Consider the following 12,453-nt stretch of genomic DNA (forward strand, 5'->3'; position numbering starts at 1 on the left):
TATTATATTTATAAAAAAAAAGTTGCTGGAGTTTGATATTTTAACATCATACATTATAAAGATAATCTGCCAAGTTTCATGCCAGATGGAATCACAGCATCTCTGGCGAGTCTCTGATTCTTCCTGAGTAGATATATATGACAGCAAACAAGTGTGTGTGTGCTTTAAATATTCATAATAGTGTTAAAGTTATAAATAAATGAAAAATTGTTTTAGCTAGATTAAAGGTTATTTTCAGATGCAATGGTGAGTGTGGCAGAAAGGTTAGAGAACCCCTTTAACATAGAAAACGTGGTTCAGCCGGTCAACTACAAGGTGTCTGATGCTGTTATGAACTTCCAAGAAGCTGGCCATGATATATCTAACAAGGTAAGGAATTTACTCTATTATGTCTGTTGGGTCTCGACAATGCGAATAAGCTCCTGGAAGTTATAAGCTAGTTAACACATAGGTTTGAATTGCATTAGTTATGCTTGAAATACTGTATAGAAATTTTACTAGCAATAATAATAGTAGGCATCCATCAGTCTCAGGAGACTATGGACTCGCGCACTGGCATCGGCCTGGTCTGGAGTGGCCTCACAAGGGCGCAAAGCCAGGGTAGGTTGATTCGGGGGAGAAGCTGTTACCCAGGCAGCAGGTCCCTCCTTCTCCACGGCGCTGAAAGTCTCCAATGGAAAGGCACACCAATACGATTGGTGTTAATTTTACTAACAAACCATTTGATATCCTGCAATGCTTTTTATATTTGAATCTTCCTTTATTTGAAGGAGGGTGAATTTTATATTGGTACTGAGCGTTTTACAAGGCGTGTGGCGGTAATCTAGAGTCAATTCAGCCTGAGTACAATACTAAGCTCGGTTCCACACGGTAGTGTCCTTGCACTGGAGCTTCCCTCATCCTCATAGAGAACAGAGACAGGAATGCAAGCCTTAGTTTTATGTCATCCTTCACTGGTGACACTAAAATATGTATGAAAATTGCCACAGGGGAAGATGCAGAAAAATTACAATTTGAAATTGGAAAAATCTTCCAATGGGCAACATAAAATAATATGAAGTTCAACCGTGACAAATTCCACTTACTTCAGTATGCAAAAACCACTCACTGTAAAAGAAGTGCAGGATACCAAACAGAGATCAAGAGTTAAAGGAGTGATTTCATATAATGTTATATGACCTAATGTTCAGAGATTATAATGAAGCAAACATTGCAACATCCAGGGCAACGGTAGGGTGAATAATGAGAACCTTCAAAATACGGGATGCCACATCGATGATAGTGCTCTTGTGCAGTTGATGAGTCACAATAACGTGGCTGAAGAAATGTTCAGTGCTCTCCTAAGCACTGGTGCTACCTTGTATGACATATTGTTTGATTCTTATGTCTCCCATTCAAGGGAGGCAAGATTGCAGAGTTGAATTTTCACTTGTAAATTTTAACTCTTCAGAATGACTCTCCATTTGCTTTCTCAAAATTACTGAGAATTATATAAAATGAGATATATTTCTTAAAGGATTTTGAATGCTTTTATAAAGAGATTAACTTGTTTTATTTCAAAGTACTGTAAGTAACAAAAGAAGGATCTCAAGCTAAAATTAATAAACTGCAATGAAGGTGGTTGCAAGTCCTACATAGGCCACTCTCTTTTAACTTAAAGATCACATATATTAGATATATCAGCAGATACAGTACTTGTATGGACACCCAACCCACAAATTTGAAAAAGGAATTGACATTTTGGTCCATTCTGAACCATTAAGTCGTGAGGTACTATATCAAGTACATGTATATTTATATTGAACCCATCTCATACTACATTATTTACATAAATATGATGTCTTGTCACTGATTTTATTATAATTTACCAGGTGTTTCAAGGGTGCGGACCACCCCGTCTGGGGCGCAGTAAGAGACAGGCGCCGGTGAATGGAGAATTAACGCAAGAATTTTTAGACTTTAGTGCTAATAATCGCCAAGACAAAAAACGCGATAAGGAAATGGAGAACATTTCTGTCAGTAAACACGTCCATGAAATAAAAATAAAGGTTAGTATAGAATATGGTTGGTATTATTCTAGATTTAAAGTCAATTTGGTAATGTATTACTTGTTAAAAAACTTAAAACTTGTTTTGTTGTGCCTATGCTTTCTGCTGAGTTTCCTCAGTTTTGTGGTTAATCTTTGATCCTCTCACCTTAAAGGGTGAGCCAGTCAGCTCCTGGCTCCCTGTAGAGAGGCCTGGTGTGTTGAGCTAAGGTTTGGTGGTGCAAGAGTTGAAGACACCGAGAGAACCCTCGTGAAAAGACTATTAAACACACTAATGCTGTTAACTCAAGAACACCACGTACTGTACTGTAATTTGTGAATACCAAAATGACAGATAGTGAAGACCCATTGTAATTTGTAAGATACAAATATAGGGTCTTATTGTTATAACCTATATATATCTTGAAGTGATTTCAGAGCTTAGCGACCCCTAAGGATGACCCCTATATGGATGAACTCAAAGGTACATACTAACTAGACACTACTAAAGCACTGCATAATTAGTGGGGGTCAACATTTGTTTAACTACCAGTACTATATAACTTTATCAAAACTATCCAATGTATGTGTTTATTCAAGTAAAGATTGAATGATTAAAGATATAGTTGGCTTAAATGTAGACACATCTAATGTGAAGCCATAGGCCTACTATACTGTATATGTACACATACCAATATTACTTTATTGATTTCGTTATTCATGACTACTTCTCTCAGTTCGTCTTCGCACTCCAAAAATAGTAAATATTACCAGTAGTAATTGTATTACAAATTGAATTACTTAACAGATCAAGAATGCCCGGGAGTTCTGGAGTGAGTTACCAACCAAGATGTGTAAAGATGCTGATCGCACTGGTGTCTCAAATTGCTGGACAGGCAACAAGATGGGCAAGTGCGTACATGTTACTCTTATTCTGAATATTTGTTCTGTTAAATTTCAATCTGAATTCCTTTTGTATAATCCTTAATATCTTATATTTACTGAATAAATATTTTTCCAATATTAAATTACTGTAATTGCATTTTTAAAGTTATAGCTCTGGCTTTTCTCTCTCTGCACGTTGCACATTTTTGTTATATACAGTAGCTTATAACTTGGGTGTTCATGTGGGTTTGTGTAATCTTTTTTACTGGTATCTAGACTACATAAATACTCAAGCTTATGTTTCCACTAGTTTCATAGGCAGTTGTGCTAGATGCTTGTGTCGTTAACCCTCACTCTTAGTACACGGGGAACAAAGATTAAATTGACCATTTAAGCATACATTATATATATGTAATGTTTAGGTACTGTATAATTTCATACATTTATTTACTCCCTTGTCTTTTCCACCCGTACACATTTTCCTTTACCGTACTGCTTACGAGTTAGTCAACTGAAGCAGTTCATACCCGAGTAGCCAAGCTAGAAATATTTTGTAATATACTTTAGTTATTTAGACCTCAGTATCAACCTACATTTAAAATTACTGTATATGCACTAAAAACAAAGTTTGCTAAACTAAGCAGAAATATATAGCTTTTGAAAAAAAGAGAAGAGTTTATCGTATTGCAATGTTATATAATAATTAAGAATGTGTTTTTTATAAACCATTTGAAGATGCTACATTAAAGCAACTGTTTTTCCAGATACGAGGGTAAGAGTCCCTTGAATGTTAGCGAGCCACAGCACAGTTCTGCCATGGATGAACAAATTATGCGGCTCAAAGTGATTACCAGCAAACTGCAAGAGGCTTACAAGGGCCGTGATGTGTCTTGGATTGATGAAGGTAAATACAGTATTGGAACCCTAAATAAGAAGTGATATTGCCTGGTATTAATCGAGTATAGTTATGTACTGTAATGCCAAACCAACTTTGTAAAGATGTGCAGTACAACCTTCAAATAATGAAATATCACAAGTAGCAGACATATTTTGTTAACAGACTAGTTCTTCATAATTCAGATGAAGATCTGGATTAGTTGATGCAATTGTCAAATATCAGAATCAACTTGGTATAGCAATCCTTACCCTATTTCCAGTTTAACCCCTGCACTGCACACCTGTTTTTGGCAAAAACTTCATAGTGCAATTGTTAAGGACATATTTTTGTTGTTTTTATAAATATTCAGGTGAAGGTAATATTAAAATGTTTCCAAACTCAACTATTTTCATTTCAAAACACAAAGAAAACATTAACCCTTTAACTGCGCAATGCGCCTGCAGGCCCAGGCTTCAGGTGCGCAACGCACCTCCGGGTATTTGTATTTTTCACGTTCCATTCAAAACTCCCGCGGCTACATGGGGTTCACATCAGCTTCCTCAGGGCTCTTGTAAACAGACGCCATCTTTAAAAAAAATCGTGGTCCACATTCTCAGGTGTGGGAACCTCAGTAGTGAGTGAGCAACCAAGGTTGGCGCTCGCAGCATGAGCGCACAGCACTGCTGTTCAGCGTGTGACCACAGCATCGCCTAATAATGTCATAATATATATATAACTTGTATTATTTAGCCATGATAGTATTATAGAAGAGCCTGAGTGTGATAATGACTGGGTACTATGTTCAAATATCAGTGATTCAATGCTGTTCACGATGTTCACAGAGCTAGCCACAGCACCACAGCATTATTTCGTTCATCTAGGAATCTTCAAACGACTTTTTAGGTTCCTTTTCAAAATAAATTTGTGGTCAATTATTCATTTACAGGAATTAGTGATCAAGATTGTGATTATAATTAGCATTTTTTGAGTGTAGTATTGTGGAAGGAGGAATTGTGGTGAGGGAGGGAGAAAATTGAGGTACCCTCACTGTGTGGCAGCCACTCTTGTTTTGCTCATCATACTAGCTTCGTGGTTCGCTATGGGGAACACACATGTACATGGGTATATACAGTGTGTGTATGTATATAGTGTAATAACAGCAATAGGAGTATGTTGAGAGGAGCTAAGAACATAAGAACAAAGGTAACTGCAGAAGGCCTATTGGCCCATATGAGGCAGCTGCTACGCGATGTTCTGAATGTGTTGATGGTAAATGTATATAGTGTGTGACATTGTATAGTGTGTACATATGTTGTAAATATACATAAATGAACATGAAACATTGGTGTCAATAACTGTATGATGGGAGGGGCAAAGTTGGCGAATACAATGTTGGAGAAGTGAGAGAGGGAGGGCTGGCTGGGTGTGACAGCTCTCACTCGCGGTGTTCTGAATGTGTTGATGGTGAATATATATAGTGTGTGACAGTTTATAGTCTGTAAATAGATTGTATATATACATAAATTAGCATGATACATGGTAAATATGTGCAACATATTTACCGGGAGCCGGTCGGCCGAGCGGACAGCACGCTGGACTTGTGATCCTGTGGTCCTGGGTTCGATCCCAGGCGCCGGCGAGAAACAATGGGCAGAGTTTCTTTCACTCTATGCCCCTGTTACCTAGCAGTAAAATAGGTACCTGGGTGTTAGTCAGCTGTCACGGGCTGCTTCCTGGGGGTGGAGGCCTGGTCGAGGGCCGGGCCGCGGGGACACTAAAAGCCCGAAATCATCTCAAGATAACATATGTGTACACAAGTGTCATGCACGTAACACAGTGTCCTTGGACAGTACGGATGTTTTACTGCCATAATATAGTGTACGTGTTTATTATACATAGGATTAGCGCATAAAAACAAATAAAATGTATTTGGAACTGTGCGCAAAAAATGAACAAAAACATATTCGCGGCAACTCGCGTGCCCCGCCCCGGGCGCCCCACCGGCCCCGGGAGCTTACTGCACGGGCGCACAGGGAATGATGAAGTCACACGCCACCTTATGGACCCCATAGCAGCCAAAGTAAGTACAATTTCGAAATTCCGTTGCTATACCCAAATACAGGGAGGGGTTTTTGACACTTTCAGAACTAAAAAGAATTTTTTCCCGAGAATTTATTTCTTGCGCACTGGAGGGTGTCATATTTATAGGCCACGCAGTTAAAGGGTTAAAAACATTAAAATATAGCCTAATAAAAAAAATGCACAACTCTCAAAACGACATTTGTTGTTTGGCGCAGTGCAGTGGTTAAACATGTTGGTGGTAGGCAACCCGAAAAGATGGAAAAATAGTATATATTTGATATTTAGAACACTTAGCCATTTTTCCATTCATTAATACACACATTTTATTTATGAAATTAAATCTATAATCTTTTGTAGATTCATGGTTGACCAATGGAGGAAAACAAGATGAGGAGGCCGTGAGTGATGATGGAGCCTTACGTTATGAGGGTAGTGGCAGTGGTGATGGCTCACTCAATGTCAATTATCCGCCTGATGATGAAGATGCATATGTCAAGAAAAAGGACAAAACTTATTTGAAAAAGCAAAGCAATGAAGATGTGTATGGCGATGATGAAGATAATTATGAATTCAATCATCAAGATACAGGAAACAGTCAAGTTGGCTCAGGGAATACATACAGCGAATATGACAAGAGGTATGATGGCTCTGGTGCTGATTGGGATGGGATGGATGGTGATTTAGAGGGATCTGGCAACTATGATAAACCACAAGCTCCCAATTTGGATAAAGAATCTCCCTACGAGTCATACGAACCCCCAAGCATTCCCCGTCAACCAACTGATCACAGTGTTCCTAAACATGAAGTAGACCAGCCACCTTCTGCTGCTGCTAAAAAAACCATGTCTCTCAATCGTGCCATTACTATTTACATGTTGCCGGCTTTCATCATGTTCCTTGGATCACTAGCCTAAGTCCATACAATGTTTGGCTCAGCCCCTGGGCAGAATCTAGTGAAGAATCAGGATCAAGATGTTTCCTGGATTTTAGAACAAACTGTAAGCACCATCATTTATTTGGTAATAAATACCAAGTGTCATTGTTATTGGTGGCTGTGAAGCCATATATATGCACCAGTAATTGACGCAGGGTAAGGACTGAGGTTTGGAGTAGTGTATTGTAAATGCATTAGACTCCAAATGATTACCTGAATGAGGAAGCATACCTATAGTAGTTAATATATCATGCTCAGAAAGACTTAGTATATTGCACATATAGCATAAAGAAAGCAGCTCATAAGTTTTGATATGTCACAAAAGTTTGTGTTGAACATTTATGATGTTCATATATAAAAAGTGAATAAGTGATTATACGATGTGGAAATATTGAAGTGTTCAAGAGTTCAGTTATAACGGAAGATAAGAAATGAACTTTGATGTGTTCAAGTTGGAGATGCTCCATTTAGAGACATACCACTGTTACATAAAAGCAGTGTCTTGAGGAGCCTTACCAAGATGCGTGTGATTGTGAGGGGTTATAATGTGGTTAGTCATTAACATAATTAGAGAGGAGGATTATGATAATATCCCCTCTTACATAATGTGCTAGAGTCTGGAGGTCTTCTCCACAATAAGTTTTTTTTATTATTCTTTGGGAGATACATGGAGATTTCACATTAGGTAGCTGAAAAAATAAACTGATGGTTCTTATAGCCATTTACTAGGCCACAAGAATGAAGAGATGCTTGCTCTTCTGTGCAAAACGTGTACGCCACGAGTCTGGACCTGTGTAGCACTTCTCACTCAATTTTATTTATTAATGTACAGTAGTTGTATTACAGCTTGACATCTATATTTAATCACTGTTTATTATTCAGCTTTACTAATACTACTATTTTATGGTAGTTTTGGTTTAATTGGTTAGCCATTTCTCGGAAGGGACGCAAAAGTTAAATTCTTAGTCTTATTTCATGAAGATATAAATAATTATTCAAATTTCAAAAGTTAGCTCTATACAAAAATTTAATATTCAACCAAATTAAATGCACTTTCTTTTTTTTTTCTTTTTTTTTCGTTTTTTTCTTTTTTTTTGTTGCTGTGATAGGTGAAAATATCAAAAGTTACCTTGGTCTCTCTAATCAAAACTTGGCCGTCCAGGCATAAAATCTGCTTGCTAATCCTTATTTTATAAATTAAGTAGCTTTCATGTATTAAAGAAATGTATGTACCCCATCTTGGTATGAATGTATCACTTATTAATTTTGCTGTATATGTATCCTTTTTCAAGAGTGAAGAAAGTATTGATAGAGTCATCTTAATCATTACCATTTGTCATGTGTTAAGTTTTGTCCATGTAAGTGTTTCTTTCATCATTGTCATTGTGGGAAAGTGATTGTATGTGGTATATGGTACTCATTATAATTGCATATAGTCATGTTTTGAATGCATAATGTAGCCCAACAAGTCGACCTCTTATCCTAGGTATTCTGCTGCAGGTAGAAGATTACACTACAGACTGTTTTTCTTGATGTTCACCTGGTGATTGCCTACACTGCAGGCTGTTCTCCAGTGTTATACATTTTGTATCACAATGGATAGCACGAACTGATACCGTTAATGTTCTATAAATTGCCAGATGCGCAGTGGCATCTGCTGCTATCTTCGTGTTTGGCTTTTGATATCGGCAGTAAGCAATACGGGCAATAGTATAGTTGTTCTGCTGCTGGTATTATGAGTGTACAAGGTATGCTGTTATATTCAGCAGAATTTGGCAAGGAACAGCAATAAAACTGTGTACAATGTAATGGAGTATAAGAAGAAAATTAGATTACATTTTCAAAATATATATTTTTTTTCCATTGCCCTATGGGGTGTTTTAGTAAATATTACGTATTGCATCCTGACCATTTTGATTTAGTTAATTACACTTGATATTCAGGTCATGATGTTACAGAATTCTGTTTAATTTGTAAGAGTACACAGATGCTGATCTCAAGAGCTTAGATATCTCTACCTCCTTACCATATCCAGATAGTCAACAAGTTTTATTTTTGGTCTTTATACACAGAATGTTTTCTAAAGATATTTTACATCCTAATTATATTTAGGCTTTAACAATGCTAAAGATTTTAAGTTTTGGATTGACTGGCAGCTATCACATCTTTATAATGGGCATCTTGTGGCGATGCTGTAACACACGCAGCCATTTGTTGCTCCAATCGCTGAAGTTAGCGCATAATACTGCTGAGGTTTTCCTGAGAGCATTCAGTCTGTATAAAGGACCGAGGTGCTTGTTACATTCCCATCAAAAATTAGAACAATTACATTTTTCAGTTACTATTTGGAAAACTGTCCATTCTCAATTTGTTTTGACATGCATTTGCTGCATGTTTTATGCAAGGTAAAATTTGCCTGTAGGTAACTGGTATATAGTTACCTTTTTTAATTTAAATCAAATATGTGTTTATGATCAGTCACTTGTCCTTTAATGTGCTATAAACCCCCCTCCCCCCCCCCCACCCCCACCATAAATACCGGTAATTTTCAGATTAGGTTAGAGTCTGAGATTTTTCATTTTCTCATATACTGGGATGCATAACTTTTAGTTTCTTGAGGAAACGTTTAATTTATGCAGAATTGCCATATTTTGAACAATAGTATGATTTGACTTAGGTGGTTTCAACTTCATGCTAGTACTGAATTAAATTTGGTAACAATTATTATACTGTAGTACCTTAATGTGGAGATAATGACCCTGTATAGCATACTGATGTATAGTAGAGATTTGCAGTATCTTATGAGAGTACATTTTATTTTTTAGTCTAATTGAAAGAATCAACAATCCTCTTTATTTTTTTTTCACACTACACGTGTTAATTTAATACTGTAGAAAAAGAATTCTTAGATCCTACCAAATAATCATCTTGGACAATCACACACCTTTTACTTGTACAAATTATGTTCAACAATTTATTATTAAATCTAAGTATGCCCCAGCTCATTAATGGCAAGAAATTTAATTAGTGATGATGGACTAATTAGCATAATAGAAATTAGTGAATTTAATAGTGAATAGTGAACATATTAACAAGTACTAACATGGTAATGAAACCACATTAGTCAGTTGCTGATTCACTGGAGAAGAGACATTGCATTTAATTATATTGTCAGCATATGTCATGGTATGTGCATTTATAGTTGCCTCTACCATTCATCTGGCACTGAACGAAATTCCGCTCTGTAGGGAAGACGTCTGTACAGAGATATTTTGTTATTTTATTGTAAATAATACATAATGTGAAAAATCTATATAGTTTTATTTTTCTCAAATGAATACTGACTGTCTTTCTGCCATTAGAAATAATGGAAGCTGATTGTTAGGGCCACATACTGCACTCTGAAGCATGCATATAAAGTATTTAGTATTGTATTGTATTCATACATTATAAACATATAATACAGTAATTATTGTTACAGTATACAATTGTTTTTTATTTGAAAGGATAACTTTTGCAATTGTTTTTCCTATTATGGCAAGAAATGTACTACTGTACTGTTTTATACAACTGGCTGAATGGCACAAAGTGCCAACAAAGATACACACAAAAAAACATGCAATAAAATGCATCTTTCTACTGGGTCATGAGCTATCTTGCTATACCTTTCAAACCTTCAGTACCACACCAGGCTCTAACAAGTCATGAGTGCCTATTGGAGACCAATTCTAGAATTGGTCTTCTCAGCAGAGAAAAAGGAGGAGTGAGGGGTGGGAGGGGAAGGTCTAGGAACACTTCAGTAACCAGAGATAAAAAAAGTTAGGTTTAGTCCACCAAAACAGATAAGTACATTGATTACACTGCAACATTTTATGTAAACAACCATTGACATTGATGCCTGGAGCAGTATACATGCTAGTGGAAAACAGATGTCGTTCCTGTGTCCTAGTCACAGACTCAGCCAGGTCTGAATGCCCAACAAAACCAACAGGTATGTTTTGCTGGGTGACTTGAAACCAAGAAAGAACATAAACCCTGGCCAGCAGACAGCCAGACTGGCTGGGAGCCCAAACTAGCTGGCCATCAAGCAACCTGTCCTTGGCCCAAGTCCATTCCATCCAGCGGTTGACCCCAAAGGTACATTCATCAATTTTAACATACTGTTCATTGAAAACAGGAATTTTCTCAAATATAAATTAATATTATTATATATTAGCATACTGTGCATATTTAGGCAGGGCAAGATATGGTTAGGTTAGGTGTTTATGTTCTGTTAGCAATTATTTGAATTTGTAGTACATGAGTGAAGCATTTACAGCGTTGTGGTTCGAACAAAAGTCGTCAGCAAAGCCCTTGTTCAATAAGTGTTCAAACATCATATGTAAACTGTTTTCTATTCATAAACAGGGGGTTTGGCGGGTGCATGGACTGGACGTTGGTCTTTTTTTTTTTTTTTTTTTTTGAGATATATACAAGAGTTGTTACATTCTTGTACAGCCACTAGTACGCGTAGCGTTTCGGGCAAGTCCTTAATCCTATGGTTCCTGGAATACGATCCCCTGCCGCGAAGAATCGTTTTTTCATCCAAGTACACATTTTACTGTTGCGTTAAACAGAGGCTACAGTTAAGGAATTGCGCCCAGTAAATCCTCCCCGGCCAGGATACGAACCCATGACATAGCGCTCGCGGAACGCCAGGCGAGTGTCTTACCACTACACCACGGAGACTGCTATTTGTTTATGAAGGCGGGCTGCATCAAGGTAGGTCAACATGCAAACCCTGTGAAGCCAAAATGAAACGACAAAAGCTCAACAAAAACCCCGCTAGTTGCTAAACACCAAGGAAGCAGGAAGGTGCCTATGTTCTGAACCTTAATGGAATCTGACCCATATATCAATCAGGTCAACCCATGTGTTGCGTTTCCAAAAGGGTCGCCCATGTTAGAATCGGTGAACGCCCTAGTAATATTGTTGAAAACATCTTAACTTATTAAACCAAAGGTCTTTTCATGTCAGAAGAACGGCAGAAACTGGATCTATATATGAAAACTCTTTCAGGACAAAATTTAAAGTAAAACTAAAGATATTTGTAGTTGTATAAAAGTTGCATTTTTCATCGATCGTAGAACCGGAAATCCGCAATATTCATCTCAGAACAATGCTTATTTCACGCAGAATCGTTAATAAGCGTAAGATTTTTATACGTCTCAAGAAAGATAGAAACATAATCTTCATTTTAAATGCTTTACCATGGGCATATTTGTATTTAAAGCGAAGATACGTGTATTTTTCCAATCGGCGAGCTCCGATCCCGCACAGATCCAGCAACGGAGTAACTCTCAGAACAATGCTTATTTCACGTAAATTCGTTAATAAACGCAAATGTTTTTATATGTGTTGAGAAAGATAGAAATATAAGCTTCATTTTAAATACTTTACCATAGATATATATAAAGTTCTAATGAAGATACATGTGTTTTAATAATCGCCGAGCTCCGACCCCGCACAGACTGATCGACAGAGCAACTCTCTCTCAGAACAATGCTTATTTCACGTAAATTCATTAATAAACACATATGTTTTATATGTCTCAAAAAAGATAGAAATATAAGCTTCATTTTAAATACTTTAACATAGACATATATAAAG

At 37.0% G+C, this 12,453-nt stretch overlaps 1 protein-coding gene across 3 annotated transcripts in view; it reads left to right on the forward strand.

The window, feature by feature from the left end:
- The window catches only part of dlp (glypican dally-like), a 160,935-nt gene extending 152,281 nt beyond the window's left edge, over window positions 1-8,654 (forward strand). For 2 of the 3 annotated variants that reach the window (XM_045727330.2, XM_069314129.1), the window contains exons 6-10: window positions 239-369; window positions 1,872-2,048; window positions 2,835-2,938; window positions 3,676-3,815; window positions 6,228-6,929. In XM_045727330.2, coding sequence (XP_045583286.1) covers window positions 239-369; window positions 1,872-2,048; window positions 2,835-2,938; window positions 3,676-3,815; window positions 6,228-6,784 — 1,109 coding nt within the window. In that variant the 3' untranslated portion in view covers window positions 6,785-6,929. Of the gene's footprint in view, window positions 1-238; window positions 370-1,871; window positions 2,049-2,834; window positions 2,939-3,675; window positions 3,816-6,227 lie in introns of all 3 variants that reach the window. The other variant, XM_069314128.1, reaches the window with a different exon arrangement.
- The last annotated feature ends 3,799 nt before the right edge of the window (window positions 8,655-12,453 follow it).

Source organism: Procambarus clarkii, chromosome 78 (assembly GCF_040958095.1).
Source record: "Procambarus clarkii isolate CNS0578487 chromosome 78, FALCON_Pclarkii_2.0, whole genome shotgun sequence".
NCBI classification, from domain to species: Eukaryota; Metazoa; Arthropoda; class Malacostraca; order Decapoda; family Cambaridae; genus Procambarus; species Procambarus clarkii.